General features: G+C 54.9%; 1 protein-coding gene across 8 annotated transcripts in view; it reads left to right on the top strand.

Moving 5' to 3' along the window:
* The window catches only part of DOT1L (DOT1 like histone lysine methyltransferase), a 64,843-nt gene that overhangs the window by 18,720 nt on the left and 30,844 nt on the right, over positions 1-15,279 (top strand). For 5 of the 8 annotated variants that reach the window (XM_028126078.2, XM_028126074.2, XM_028126076.2 and 2 more), the window contains exons 3-7: positions 6,202-6,276; positions 9,249-9,312; positions 10,996-11,224; positions 13,341-13,435; positions 13,947-14,009. In XM_028126078.2, the coding sequence (XP_027981879.1) occupies positions 6,202-6,276; positions 9,249-9,312; positions 10,996-11,224; positions 13,341-13,435; positions 13,947-14,009 (526 nt within the window). Of the gene's footprint in view, positions 1-6,201; positions 6,277-9,248; positions 9,313-10,995; positions 11,225-13,340; positions 13,436-13,946; positions 14,010-15,279 lie in introns of those variants that run through there. The other 3 variants (XM_088018372.1, XM_088018396.1, XM_088018393.1) reach the window with 3 other exon arrangements.

Raw genomic sequence — 15,279 nt, 5'->3', positions numbered from 1 at the left:
CCAGGCAGCCCCCGCCCCACCGTGTGCCCCTGCAGGTTACGTCGCTTGTTCTAGAATCTTACCTGCAGGGACTTGTTCTGAACGCCCTTTTCTTTTTCCTGACTCTTCTTTCAGTCGGCACAAGACTTTGAGATGCTCCCTGTTGTGGTGTGTATCAGTCGTTTTTCCTCTGTTACTGAGTGTTCCGTTGTAGGACAGACTATAGTTTGTTCGTCCTACCAGACGATGGCCATGTTTGGGCTGCTTTCAGCTTTGGCGATTATAAATAAAGCTGTTACGAACATTCATGTGGGGGTTTTTTGTAGACATGTCTTTTGTTTCTTTTGGGTAAATACCCAGGAGCGGGATTGCTGGGTTTTATGGCAGCTGACTTTAAGAGGAACTACCAAGGTGTTTTCCAGAGGGATCATCCTGTTTTGTACCCCACAAACAGTGCAGGCACATCCCTGTAGCTCTCCAGCGCACCGGCATGTGGTGTTGACATGGTTTGCTTTTGCTGGCCTAATTTGAGCTGTGTAGTGGTATTTCACTGTGGTTTTAATTTGCTTTTCCTAATAATTAATGACGTTCATCATCTTTTGCCTGTTTTTAAGAATTGATTTTACTATTGGGGCGCCTGGGTGGCTCAGTCGTTAAGCGTCTGCCTTCGGCTCAGGTCATGATCCCAGGGTCCTGGGATCGAGCCCCGCATCGGGCTCCCTGCTCGGCGGGAAGCCTGCTTCTCCCTCTCCCTCTGCCTCTCCCCCTGCTTGTGCTCTCTCTGTCTCTCTCGCAAATGAATAAATAAAATCTTAAAAAAAAAAAAAGAATTGATTTTACTATTGAAATTTTGCTGTTCTTTACATGGTCTCATTACCAGGCCTGTATCAGATGTGTATTTTGCAAATGTTTTCTTCCTCTATGTGGCTTACCTTATCATATTCTTTTTTTTTTAATTTGATTTATTAGGGGCGCCTGGGTGGCTCAGTCGTTAAGCATCTGCCTTCGGCTCAGGTCATGATCCCAGGGTCCTGGGATCGAGCCCCGCGTCAGGTTTCCTGCTCGGCGGGAAGCCTGCTTCTCCCTCTCCCACTCCCCCTGCTTGTGTTCCTGCTCTCACTGTCTCTGTCTCTGATCATGACCTGAGCCAAAGGCAGACTCTTCACCAACTGAGCCACCCAGGTGTCCCTACCTTTTCATATTCTTAACAGTGTCTTTGGAAGAATAGATAGCTTAAATTTTAATAAAAGTCCAATTTGTCCACATTTTTCTTTTATAATTTGTGTTTTTCACCTCCTAAGAAATATTTGCCTAATCTGAGGCCACAAGGGTTTTCTCCTATGCTTTCTAGAAGTTTTATGGTTTAGGTTTTCTATTTAAGTTTTCATCCATTCTGAGTAAGTTTTTACATATGGTACAAGGGATGAGTTGAAGTTGATTGTTTTGCATGTGGATGTCCACTAGTTCCAGCACACTGTTTGTTAATGAGACTGTCCTTTCCGTCTGGAATTTCCATGGCACCTTCGTCAGAAGTCAGGGGACAGTGTGGGAGTTGGTTTATTTCTAGGCTTGGTTCTATTCCACTGACCTGAAGAAAACCTTGATTCCTTTGGCTGTAGAGTAAGTGTTGTGGTTGAGCAGAGTTAAGTTCTTCACCTTTGTTCTTCTTTTAAAATACTGCTTTGGTGGAGCCCCCGGGGGGCTCCGTCAGTTCAGCGTCCGACTCTTGGTCTCAGTGCAGGTCTTGATCTCGGGGTTTTGAGTTCAGGCCCCATGTTGGGCTCTGTGGTGGGGGCGGAGCCTCCTTAAAAAAATAATAATAATAAATATTGTTCTGGTTATTTCACCTCCTTTGTATCTCCGTATAAATTTTAGAATCAGCTTATTGATTTTTGCATAATTTTGTTAGGAATTGCATTGAATCAATAGGTCTTTTGGAGAGATTTGTCCTTGAGGCTTCCAACACTGGGTCTTTCAATTCGATGAACATGGTATATATATGTCTGCAGTTCTCTCAGCAGTGCCCTGTTATCTAAGTGTGGGGTCTTGGACACCTTCTGTTAGATTTATTCCCAGATAGTTGAGCTTCTGGCACTACTGTAGATGAGATTCCATGTTAAATTTTATTTTCCAGTTGCCTGCTGCTAATAAATAAGAACACAGTTGATTTTCATATATTAACTATGACTTGTTGCTAAATTTATTGATTCTAGTACTTGATTTGTAGATTTCTCAGGACTTGCTCTAGAAATGAATATACTTGTGAATAGGGACAGTTTTACGTCTTTGTTTCGGTTTTCATGATTTTATTTCTTTTCTTTCTCCTTTTTGAATTGGCTAGGACCCTCAATACAATTTAGCGTAGAAGTGGTAAAAGCTACGGGTTTTTCATAGATTCCCTGTGTGAATTTGAGGGAATTCCTTGCTATCCCTGATGTTGTTTTTCCTAGGTGTGACCATGGCATTGTAGTTATATTAAAAGAAGTCTGTAACTTTTACAGATGAATGCTGAAGCATTTATGAATGAAATAACATAGTGTCTGTGGTCTGCTTCTGAATGATAGGGAATATGGGTGCAGAAAAAGTGTTTGGCCAGAGTGTCTGCTCGTGAGAATAGCTGTCAGTGTGGCTAGAGGCAAGTGGCCTGTGATTTTGTCTTAACTGTGGTGACATTAACCTTGCTCACCTGCTCCACCATGTCTCTCTGACGTGTAGTCACTGCTTTTCCCCTTTTAATTAATAAAGACCTTGGGGGGGAGATCCTTGGAGACCATGCAAATATCCTGTTTCTCCTTGGACTTTCGCCCCCTGATTTTAGCGTCCGGAGGTGGCTCTCACCTGTCACGACTGGTTACTGTTGCTTCTGAAGGCGATTTCTCTCTTCTCATTCTCTGCGTAGTTATTGACTGGAATTTTTCTGTGAGGAAGAGCTGTTCTCTCATACGTGTTTATTTCATTCCGTGAGCTATAACCCACTACTGCTGTTTCCTCACTCACATTGTTCCTGTGCTGGCCATGTGGGGCTCTGTCAGTGTGCACCCTGACCCCTTGGCCTGCCCCCTGCCTTCCCGAGCCCGTGCTCACTTTCTAGACCACAGATGCTCCAGAGTCACCTTGAAGTGCCCGTGTTCCAGACATCTCCGAGGAGCTCTGGTCTCTTTTGTTGGAGAATAGTTTTTGCTATTTTTTGAGATTGAGTTGTCTTCTCCTTGCTGAGCTATGAGAATTCTTGACATACTCTGGCTGCAAGTGCCGCATGAGATACTGTATTACGTGTGGCGCGGCTGATTGTGGTTTAATGGCACCTTCACCAGTGCGAGTCCTTAGTGTATCTGTTCATTTTTGGCGGTTACTCCTCTGGGTCATGTCCAGGAAATCTTTGCCTGCCCGAGTCGCAAAGGTATTCTCTTCTGTTTTCTTCAAGAAGCTTTAGTGGTTTCAGCTTTTGTGTTCAGGTTTAAGGTCAGTTGTGAATGGAAGTTCGTGTATGTCGGCTGGGGGTTTGTATTTGTGGGGATCGAGATTAACTAAAGAGACTCTGTTTCCCCATCAGGTCGTCTTGGTGCTTTTATCCAAAAGCCAGTTAAATGTTAGCCTGCGTCTGTTCTGTGCGCTGGGTCATTGATCTATCTCTTCATCCCTCTGCCAGCACCACGTTCTCCTGGTTACTGTAGACTTACAATGGGTCTCAAAGTAAGGTGGTTAAATCTTTTAACAGCGTTCTTTTTTAAAGATTATTTAGGCTAGGTTCTCAGTCTTTGTATGTCAGTTTTAGAATCAGCTTGTCTTGTTTCTCAGAAAGCCTACTGGGCTTGTTCTAGGAATTACTTCCAGTTAGCAGTTCAGTCCAGGGAGAAGGGCCATTTTAACAACGTTGAGTCTTCTGTTCTGTGAACATAGTTTCCCTTGCTTTCTTTCGTCTTTGATTTTTCTCAGCAGTGTTTTACAGTTTTCAATATAGAGGTCTTGCAAATCTTTCATTAAAATTGTCACTAAAGGGGCGCCTGGGTGGCTCAGTCAGTTAAGCGTCTGACTCTTGATTTTGACTCAGGTCATGATCTCAGGGTCGTGATGTTGTGCCCTGGGTTGGGCTCCGCGCCGGGCATGGAGCCTGCTTAAGGTTCTCTCGCTCCCTCTCCCTCTGCCCCGCCCCCACGCACAAGTGCTCTCTCTCTCTCCCTCTCAAGTAAATAAATCTTAAAAAAAATTATCGCTAGGTATTTATGTTTTACTGATGTTTTAAATGGTATTTAAAAACTTCATTTAAAAATTCTTTGTTGCTGATATATGCAAACATAGCTCATTTTTGCTCACTGACCTCATGTCTTGTGACCTTGCTCAATTCATGTAAGTTCTAGAAGCTTCTGTGTAAATTCTTTAGGATAGCGTATTAATTTGTGTATTAAATTGTGTGTCTGAATGGAGACATTTTGCTTCTTTTCTAGTCTTTATGCTGTTCACTTATTTTTCTTGCCACGTGGTGCTGGCCAGGGCCTGTCGTAGAGCGTTGAAGGGAAGTGTGGGGGCCGGCCTCCTCACCTGTCCCCCCCCTTCTGGGAGTGCTCAGTCTTGTGCCAGTGGTCTGGCGGTGTCTGTGGGACCGGTACCTTCCTGTCCCGTTGGGTCTCCTGACCTACGCCGTGTGTGCTGCTGAGCAGAGCTTACCGTACAGAAGTGCTTGTGAGGAGGGAAGGTGGGGACCCCGGGGCAGGTTGGTGCTTGGAGGTGGGCACTGCCCAGCTGGCCCTGGTGACTGAGAGTGGGGAGGGGCCGCAGAGTGAGTCTGGGGCGGGAGGGCGTGTGTGTGTGTGTGTGTGTGTGTGTGTGTGTGTGTGCGCGCGCGTGCGCGGGAGGGCCGGTGTGTGTGTGTGTGTGTGTGTGTGTGTGTGTGTGTTAGGGGGCTGGCGGGGCACGATGAAGGAAACTGCCAACTGGACTCAGCAGCTGCTTCCTGCTCCGGCGAGGGAGTCTGGCTTGAGGACACAGGGGCGGGGCGGCCCTCCCTCCTCCAGGAGACCTCCTGTCCCCACAGAGCGGAGCCGGCCGGGAGCCCGCAGGGAGCCGGCAGGCAGAGCAGAGACAGTGGGCGCGTGGGCAGCACCCCCCTCACGCCTCTTTCCACCTCTTGCTTCCTCGGGCTTGTTATCCCGCGCGGGGCTTGGGTTTGGGTGTTTCCTGTGTCTGGTGAGATGATCCTACTACTTTCTATCCTTTGTTCTGTTAATGAGGTGAAGGGTGGTGATTCATTCCTGCGATAAACTCCACCTGATTAACATGTATTGCTGACTTTAGTTTACTAGTAATTTTAGAGGATTTTTGGGTCTGTGTTCATGGGGGATATTGGTGGATAGATTTCCTGTTTGATACCGACTTTGTCTTTCCAAGGCTTTGTCTCCCTCTGGTTTTGGCATCAGGGTAACACTGGCCTCCTAAAACTGAAAACGATTAGTGTCATTCTTCCTTAAATGTCTGGATTCCCCAGTGAGGTCAGCTAGACCTGGAGGTCTGTGTGTGGGAAGGTGCTTGATCAGGGAATCGAGGTCTTTCGTAGGGTCGAGGCTGTTGAGATGTTTCCTTTCTTCTGGTTTTGTTTTCGCCTATTTGTGTCTTTCCAGGAATTAGTTCATTCCATCTAAGGTGTCAAATCTCTTGGCGGGATGTTTTCCGTAATGGCCCGGGTTTTCTCTGGAAGATCTGTAGTGTCGACTCCTCTCCCCTGGCTCTTTGTCAGGGTTGCATCAGGATCCAACAAAGGTTACGCCTTGGGATTGGCTGGTGTGTTTCTCTGTCCCTTTACTCTGTCGGCTCCCCTTCATCTCTCAGTTTCTTGCAGCATGTTTGTTGAAGCAGCCTCTTGTCTTGGGCTCGGGTAACTCGTGGCGCGGCACTTGCCGCTAACTCCTGGGGCACACAGCGCGTGCCGAGCTCTCTGCCTGGAGTGGGTTGGTTTCCTCGGCTCCATCCCATGTGGGCCCATTGGCACCCAGGAGCCGACCCTGGCGGGGGCTCCACACACCATGTGAGTCCCAGCGTCAGCCACAGCCTCACGCAGTTTGTTCTGAAGTAATGCCACCCTTTTCTCATTGCGCATTTTGACTTGAATAATGAGGATTTTTTTTTTTTTTTTTAATGTTTGGGAGTTAACAGTATTTAAGACAACTGAGAGTAAAAACTAGAGCATGGGGAATAGTTTTCACTGTTGGTTCTGCTTTTGTGTTTCAGATGGGTCTGTGAAGAGATCCCAGACCTCAAGCTTGCTATGGAGAATTATGTTCTGATCGACTACGACACCAAAAGGTGAGCAGAGCTCTGTCCACGCTTGCTGGGGACGCAGCCTCCCGTCAGCTCTTCTTCGACGGCACAAGCTGGTCTGCAATTTCCTTTGAGAGTTGGCTGTCGCCTCCATGAAGTTATTTTGGTAGGAAATGTTTATCAAATATTGGCAGAGGCTGTCAGAGCGAGGACGGAATTGGAAATGCCACACTGCGGAAACGGCGCCTGGTATGTGTGAAGTCGGCCCCAGCTAGCTGCCGAGGGGCCGTGCTCCCTGCGGGCGGCCGTCAGCAGCCAGTGCTCCCGCCTGGGGCCAGCGCCTCTGCACGGGCCTCCTGGGGCTCGGGCTCTGGCCAGCCCCCACCTGGGTCTCAGTGGGTTTGGTCCGTCACTGCGCGTCCAGCCCTTTGGCCGCTCCTCGCAGTTTCCTGCAGGCACGTCCTGGATCTCAGAGGAGAGTCCTGTGGGTGGAGAAGGGTGAGGCTGTCTCTGGAATGCCTGCCTGGAGTTTTTTTGTTTCTCTTTGAGAAGGAAGGCTGACATTCCAGGCTCCTGCCGTTTTAGCTCTTGGCAGGCTTAGCAGGGGCACTGCGGTATTCGCTGAAGGATTGTGACCTCTGTGGGCTTTGCTAGCTCGCTCTCCATAAGGTGCACAGTCCAGGGGCCCCTAACAGGACCCGGCACCCAGGTGTTGTTGACCTGCTCTCACTTTTGTGTTTGAAGGGCCTCTTGGTCTGCTCGTCAGCCCTGATCCCATTCCCCTGGCCTCCTGCCTTGTTCCCCATTTAATAATTGGCCCAGCATTTGAGAAAGAAGAGAACTGTGCTCACTCCTCACGCAGAGAGCATCCAGGCCCCTGGGCCCTAGGGTGGCCCCGTGGACTTGGGTGGTGCATGTGCATCTGGTAGCGTGGGCACACACCGAGGAGTGGGGTACACCTCTCTCACTCCCAGGGTGAAGGTGCAGACAGGTACTGACCCTTGGACCTTAGTCGTTTGGCCAGTGAAACAACGGGTTGATTGCTCTGTGCCTGGCTGAGAGCAGCCAGCATTTTTCGGGATAGTATTGCTATAAGATGTTTGCAGCGGGGGTGTTTGAGGTTCTTCCCCTCCATACTCAGTTGGCTTAGAAAAGACGGGGAGTAGGCAGCGGGGGGCCAGTCTGGAGGTATCCATCTGAGGGACCGGTGCGGCCGCAGGGTCAGGTTCATGGTGGGGGAATCCTCATTTCTCTCTCAAGCAAGGTGGCAGCAGGGCCAGCCCATAGCGTTTGTGCATCATCCAGGGACAGGCCTCCTCCGGGGTGGGCTGAGGCCTGGGTGGCTCACAGCTGTCCAGGCTGAGGGGGACCACAAGGAAATAAAATGACAAAGTAGTGCCTTCGTTTTCGCCTGAGGGCTGCATGAGAAACTAGGAGCCAGAGGTCTTGGATCTTTCATTTTGCAAATTAGGAGGGCAAAGGAGTGTCACTCAGACGCTGGGCATTGCCAGGGCTGCGGACTGCCAGGTCCTGGTTCTTGTGACCTTTTGCCTGGCCCCGTGCTGAGCGGGGGCGGGGGCTGGGGCACCTGCACCGCCGGCACTGCCTGTGTCCGTGGCCCGCTCCTCTGGAAGAGTGGCAGAGCCCACTGTTGCTCTTGGGTTCCTGAGTTCACCACGTTAGCCTGGGGGCGGCTCCGTCATCGTCCTTTGTGAGGACCCATCACGCTTTGGTAGTGACTGCTCTTGCCGCCCGCTCACCACTTCTCGCGCTTTTCCACCGCAGCTGTCCTACGGGGGCCTTGGACTTGCTGTCGGGGGCACCGGCTTAGTTGAATCCTTTTATTTCTTTTGTAAAGGAAGGGTGCACATGCTCTCAGGGTAAATCTGGGGCCGAGGATGAGGGGCAGGCTGTCAGTGAAGATGCAGGGGACAGTGGGGCGGGCGGCTTGGGGTGCACACAGCATGGTCATTGCTTCCCATGTCCTGTGTGTGGAGGGGCCTCTCCCAGGCTCCTGGTGTCTGGCTCGGGGAGGAAGCCTCCTTGCTGCTGTGTGTGCACGTAGGTGGACAGAGGCCCCCAGCTGACGTGCCCTCCATTACAGCGCGGACATTGGAGCACGTCCCCGGGCACTGCTCATATCGGGCCAGCCGTCCTCTGCGGGACATCCCGGGCACTGTCACAGGCTGAGCAGCATCCCTGGCCCCACCCCTTTGATGCCACCCCTTCGATCCCAGAATGTCCCCAGATGTCCCCAGATGATGCGCAGTGTCCCCTGGAGGCAGAGTCAGTCCTGGGGGGACCTCCTATGTTGGATTTCGTTGAAAGTCATACCTGGAGTAAACGTGGTGGGGTCTGGGAGAGTCCTGTCTCATGAACCGCTCCCAGGCAGGCTCTCGTTCGGCACCTGACGTGTACTGCTTGCATCTGTGGAAGCGTCGGAATCTGTAGGGCAGGTGTTGGGCAGTGTCCTCTTCTGCCACAGGAGCATCAGTGGGCCCTTTCTGCCGCTGGGTGGACCCCATGCCCATCAGGTTGGGGCTGAGATGGAGGCTCCTTCCGGCCCGGGGAAGGAAGTATGGCCCGTGCACACTGCCCTGGGGCAGTGGGTCCGGCTTCGGGAGCAGGTGGGATTTCTGTCCATCTACTGGGTGGGGAGTCTGGGCTGGCCAGGTCCCAGCCGCAGGGCTTTATGAAGGCTGTGTGGAGCCCTCTCTCTCACCTAACATCTGCTAGGCACACCATTCACCTTGGGTTTGACCCGTGAGCCGTGACCTCCGCAGGCTGCCCTGAGGTACACAATTTGGCCACGTAGCCAAAGACTGCCTGAGCCCCAGATACTGGGCTCAGCCTTGTTGCCCACCCGTGGTTCTCCTCGGTGCCCTGTGACCTCTGCCTTCTCACCAGGGGAGAGCTGGCTCTGCATGTCCAGGAGCCATCCCTCCCGAAAGGCCTGCCAGGCCCATGTGGCTTGTTCTGAGCTCTGCAGTGATCAGCACCTTCCCTTGCCTTTTCAGCTTCGAAAGCATGCAGAGGCTCTGTGACAAATACAACCGCGCCATCGACAGCATCCACCAGCTGGTAGGTGGCCTCTGCCCGCCCCTCACGTGCGTCTGCTTGTCGGGGACCCATGGGGGGTTGCTCCACCCAGCTGTCGTCACGTTTTCTGGGTAGTTTTTTTTTTTTTTTTTTTTAAGATTTTATTTATTTATTTGTTAGAGAGAGAGAGAGCCTGGGCCAGAGAGAGTGAGCGAGAGTACAAGCAGGGGGAGCTGCAGGCAGAGGGAGAAGGAGGCTCCCTGCTGAGCAGGGAGCCCGATGCGGGACTCGATCCCAGGGCACCGAGATCATGACCTGAGCTGAAGGCAGCCGCTTAACCGACTGAGCCACCCAGGCGCCCCTCTGGGTAGTTTTAATGACATGCCTCGCAGACCCCCGCAGACGACCCTGGAGTGCGGGGGTTCACACGTGCGGCGTGGGGCTGGCCACTGCTGACCCCCAGCGGAAGGTGTCTCAGGAGCTGCTGTTGGGACCGGGCTGGGGGTGGGGGTGCGTCCTCAGCCCCTGTCCCTGGCATGATGAGTGCTCATCCTGGGGTCTCCAGTGCATATGGACCTTCACATCGCTGCCCCGTCCCCACTGGCTGAGGCAGGCAGGTGCGGTCAGGAGCTTGCCCGGGGCTTCTCCTGTCCCTCAGCCAGCTGTGTTGTGACTGTTTTCCTGCCATCCCTTTGGGATATTCTGATTACGGAGAGGCCTGGGACTCTGTCCTCACCTCCCTCTGCTGCCATGCTGGGGTCTGGGGAGCCTTCGCCTGGTGAAGAACAGACGACAGCCGGGCCGGGCCATGCTGCAAAAGCGGTTCCAGAGAGCGCGTCGCTCCTGTTTCTAAGGACGTTTCACTGTCTAGGCCGGGTGGGCTCCTGCCGGGGGTGGGGGTTCTCCGGTAGGAGCCTTGCTGTCAGGGGAGGCTATGGCGGGGTGTCGGGCCATGCAGCCCTGAGGGCCTAGCACGGGCTGGCCTGGGCTCTCTGGGCAGTCATCCCCATCACTGTTACTGACGGGAGGGGAGGGGGATGCTGAGTCAGATGAGTATGTTCTGGCCTCCTGTGTGAGGGACCGGGGTTCAGAGAAGTTCCTCTGGGTGTCAGCGGTGTGGGCCCCCCCGGCCCACTGCCTCAGCCCAGAGCCCTCCCCTCGGTTTTGTCCTGGGTAGGAGGTGGGGCCTGGGGCTTGGGGCCGACCTGGGCCGCTCGTGGTGGCCAGGCCACGTGGCCTCCAGTGCCCTGCACGGCAGTGGCCTGGTCCCAGGCTGGGAAGGCCCTTGGGAGCTGCCAGGGCCGCAGGAGGCTGAAGGGCAGCTGACATGAGTCGGAAGGGGGCAGACCGTGAGGGGTTAGGGCACCAGGCCTCAGTGGCGCCCCAGGGCTGGGAGCCTGAGGACTCCCTCCTCGGGTCAGCATGAGCTGGATGGGGTGCCTGCCTGGTTCTGGCCCCTGAGGCCCCTGACAAGGACCCACGAGGCACTGGCTCTTTCCGTGGCTCTTGGCTCATTTCTTTTCCCAGACAGGCTTTCGGGTGAAGGCGCAGCTCCCCACTCAGTGGGGAGTCTGCTTGAGCCCAGGATTGCAGGGTGGCCTCTGCTGTCTAGGGAGGCGGCGTGGCCGGCTGCCCGCGAGCATGCGCACCATTGTCTGGCGTGGGCTGGTGCTGGGGCGCAGCGCCGCCCGTGTGACGCGTGTGGTGCTTTCTCTGCCGTCCTAGTGGAAGGGGACCACGCAGCCCATGAAACTGAACACTCGGCCGTCCAACGGGCTCCTGCGGCACATCCTGCAGCAGGTCTACAACCACTCGGTGACGGACCCTGAGAAGCTCAACAACTACGAGCCTTTCTCCCCCGAGGTGTACGGGGAGACCTCCTTTGACTTGGTCGCACAGATGATCGACGAGATCAAGATGACCGAGGACGACCTGTTTGTGGACCTGGGCAGTGGTGAGTGTGGGCAGGCCGTGCTGTGAGCACCACCAGCCTCCCTGGCCCCCAGATATGGAGGGGGCAGCTCGGTCAGCACACCAGGTCACCCGCAGCCCTTTGCGGTGGGGGCCGCCCCTCTCTGCAGCAAGCTGGTGCTCTGCACAGAGGAGAGGCCGGGTTGTCGTGCTCCCTATCTCTCACCCCTGCTCGCCTTGCGGGACCTGTTCTTGGCTCAGGGGGGACCCCAGTGACCACTGCAGACCAGCCCCCCACATTGCTGGGTGTCTTCGCCCCTTCCCCACACCCCCTGGCTCTCACTAGCCGCCCCCCTCCTTCATGTACGGCTGGTCCTCCGGCACCAGAGTGGAGGCTCCTGAGGGCAGGGCCTGTCCTCAGTGTGGCCTAGCAGGTGTCCACGGGATGAACTATAGACTGTATGGAATAAACAAACGCCTCGGATTGGCTGATTCCAGATGGGACATGTTGAGGTGACAGGGCTGATGATGATGTGGCTGTCAGCCTGCCGTAGGAACCCCGTGCACAGCCCTCCTCTGGGGCGGCTCTGCCACCTGGATGTGACCTTGTTTTGACAGCCTCGTGCTGCAGACTCAACGTCCCATCTCAAACCGGCATGGCCTCGGTGCTTGGAAAAGGGCCCAGAGCACCGGGCGAGGACAACTTTTTTGATGTCATCATGAGTTTGAGCTTTTTTAAGCACGCAATTCGTATTTTAATAAAAATGTGTATAGTTTAGGGGCGCCTGGGTGGCTTAGTCAGTTGAGCATCCAACTCTTGGTTTTGGCTCAGGTCATGATCTCAGGGTCGTGAGATCAAGCCCCGTGTCGGGCTTCGTACTCAGTGGGGAGTCTGCTTGAGATTCTCTCTCTCTCTTCCTCTGCCCCTCCCCCTATTCGTGCATCTGCATGTGCGCGTGCTCACTAAAAAATAAATAAATAAATAATCATGTGCTTCAAAAATCAGTTATCTAAACATTTATGTGAGAGAACGAGAATGAGAAAGAGTACATGAGAGGGGGGAGGGTCAGAGGGAGAAGCCGACTCCCCTGGAGCAGGGAGCCCGATGCGGGACTCGATCCCGGGACTCCAGGATCATGACCTGAGCCGAAGGCAGTCGCTTAACCAACTGAGCCACCCAGGCGCCCCTAAAAAGTCAGTTATCTAAAAGGCCACAGAATTTATCTGCATGTACTGGAAGGTTTAGGAGTTTTGGAAAGCACCTGCCTGACTTCTCATTTCCAGCTCTTAACCACCCTCCCCCTGTCCCTTGGCCATGACCCTTGTGTCCACTCGCCGTGGGCCTTGCCATTTACCCTGTGTTTCTAGGTAGTGGGCTTACTTTCTTTTTTTCTTTAAGATTTTTTAAGTAATTTCTACCCCCAATGTGGGGCTTGAACTCATGACCCTGAGATTGAGAGTCACACGTTCCACCCACCAAGCCAGCTGGGCACCCTGGTGTGCTTATTTTTATTATTTGAATATATTCTGTTCAAAGTGCAAACTGAGAAGGCTCCTGGCACGTAATCTGAGAGGCACGACCAACCTACGTGGGAGGGGAGAGCATTGACGAAGCGCCCTGGCACACACGAGGTCTGAGCGCCAGGGCGCCGCACGCTGCCCCTAGGAAGCTGCACAGCTGGGTGTGTTGGTGCATTCAGCTTGCTTGTCGGGCTGCACAGGGAGGCCAGCACATGACAGTGGTTTGGAGACCCCGCTTCTGGTAGGCATCAAAGCCCCGTCGATGCCGTGTTGACGGGTGTTCTCAGAGGGATTTCAGATTTGGCCGGCCATGCCGTGCTGTGGTGGTAATATGGGAGCCTTGCAGAGGTAGACAGAGAGCAGGTTCCCCTCGCAAGAGCCCTGGAGTGCCCTGGAGTGTTGTCTGTATGAGGCCATGTCGGCCAGTTGGCCGTCCCCCTAGTGGGGGCTCAGCTCATGGCCTGGGTCATTGGCATATCCTAGTGACGTTGGAGAGTGCTCGCACCTTCTTGGGGAGCCGGTGGCCTCTGCCTGTTGACCCCCATGGCCGGCACCTGCCTGTCCTGGGCCTCGACTCTGGGTTGGTGCCGCCTCTGTCCCAGGGGCTGCATCTGACGGTACCTCTTGTCTGTCTGAAGGAGTGGGCCAGGTCGTGCTGCAGGTCGCGGCGGCTACCAACTGCAAACATCACTATGGCGTAGAGAAAGCTGACATCCCAGCCAAGTACGCGGAGGTGAGTGACGCTGGGGTGGGACACAGGTGTGTGTGTTTGCGTCTCTTTTCTTTCAAACCTTTGTTTGCCGTAACGCACGGGGTGTAAGGAGGGGAGGACAGAGCAAGGTGGGCGTTTGGAGGGGCTGCTTGGGCTCTGCTTGCGCATCTGGGCCCTGCTGTGTGTGCTGCCCACAGAGACTACAGCCTTGTCTCCCGCAGGCTGGGCCTGTCTCCTCCAGATGCACCAGGGGTCAGAAGGCACCACTGCTGTGCCCGTGTCTGCCTGGGATGGGGTCAGTGGGCTTTGGGGAGTAGGTGCGTCTCCAGAAGTGCCTTTAGAGCGTGTGGCCTGCACACGTGGTGGACTCTGCACGTCCTGCAGTCTGTCCTCCCCTGCAACCCGCAGAATCAGAGGGATTGTGTTGAGGGCTGGTGGATGGGCAGTCCCAGCTTGTCCCGGGGTGGGAGTGGGCTGGGGGGGAAGGGGCCGCGGGGAGCCGCTGACAGGCTGTCGGATCATTCCCTTGCAGACCATGGACCGAGAGTTCAGGAAGTGGATGAAATGGTATGGAAAAAAGCATGCAGAATACACAGTGAGTGCCATCGCTCCATGCCCCTGCGGCTCACGATCCAGCTCCACTTCTGGGTCTCCTCCTCCCCTGACCCGCCGTTCCTCTTCCCTCCTGGGGACACTCCCCTGCCTGTCCTCGCCTGGCGTGGAGCGCCGTGCGCACGGCTGAGCTGGGCGTGTGGCGCCGTGCGGGGGGCGGCCCGCTTGGCACAGCAGGACCCTCCTTCCTCTCCCACCTCTTCTGCCCTCTCTGGGCCTCCTCGGGGGCTGCCCCTGCCCCGTGCCCTCTGAGAACAGAGGTGGGACGGGGCGGCGCCCCTCTGCCCCAGTCCTCGGCCGCTTGAACGCAGTCGTGTGCGGCGTGTCAGCAGGCACCTGGCGGGTCTCAGGGAGCCCTCCTTCGGTGCAGTGGCAGCGGTGTGGGGCTGGGCCGCGGGGTGTGGATGGCAAGCCCTCTTCCCTTGTCCACCGGCCAGCCCAGTGGCATCTTCTCCTTGCCTTCCTGGCTGCATGTGACCCAGATGCCGAGTCCCTCCTCCTGGCAGGGCTTGGGTTTGGGGCGGCACACCCCCCCAGCTCTCCTGGCTGCCGCTGTGCCTCGGCCTCCATGGCTTGGCCCAGCCTTGCGGTGCCTGCGCTCCTTGGCCGGCCGGGGTTCTAGACCCCTGGCCTCCACTCCTGTCTGGGCATCCGTGTCTCACGCATCGAAACGTGTCTGGGCCCAAGACTCATCCCTTACTCTGTCTGTTGCTCTGGACACGCGGAGGCTGTGCGGCCCGCACCCGCTCGGCCGCTGCGGGGACGCCGCGCACACAGTGTGTCCAGAGCGGATCTTTACCTCTTCCTTCTGTTCCCATCTCCGGCCATTACCGACACGTACCCGGAGCTCGAGGCCCGAATCCCCAAGGTTCCACTTGGTTCCACGGCCCGGCCTGTTGCTCCTCTCTCCCGGAGCCTTCTTACAAGTGTTCACGTCTCGCCCTCTCCACCATCACCAGCCCAGAGTGAGCCATACCATGGGGTGCTGACCACTGAGCTGGGACTGGCCTTCCTTGTTGCGTTAGAGAGCTAGAATAAGTCCTGCGGTCATGGGCTGGAGGTCAGTGGGGGTGTGGGGAGGAGGGGAACAGGAGGTTTCCCTTTCCTTCGGACGGCCTGACGGTTCTCCTTCCGTGGGTCATGCCTGCGCCGTAGTGTTTGAAAGTCATTGCCAAACCCAGGGTCACCCACACTCGCTCCCTAGTGTCTTCTGGGAGTTTTATAGCCGTGTTTTACCTATAGGGACGTGAGGC

Source organism: Eumetopias jubatus, unplaced genomic scaffold (genome assembly GCF_037043125.1).
Source record: "Eumetopias jubatus isolate StellerSeaLion01/CBP00866 unplaced genomic scaffold, mEumJub1_p1.0 scaffold_1, whole genome shotgun sequence".
In the NCBI taxonomy this organism is placed as follows: Eukaryota; Metazoa; Chordata; class Mammalia; order Carnivora; family Otariidae; genus Eumetopias; species Eumetopias jubatus.
This window is presented reverse-complemented; position numbering and strand designations above follow the sequence as displayed.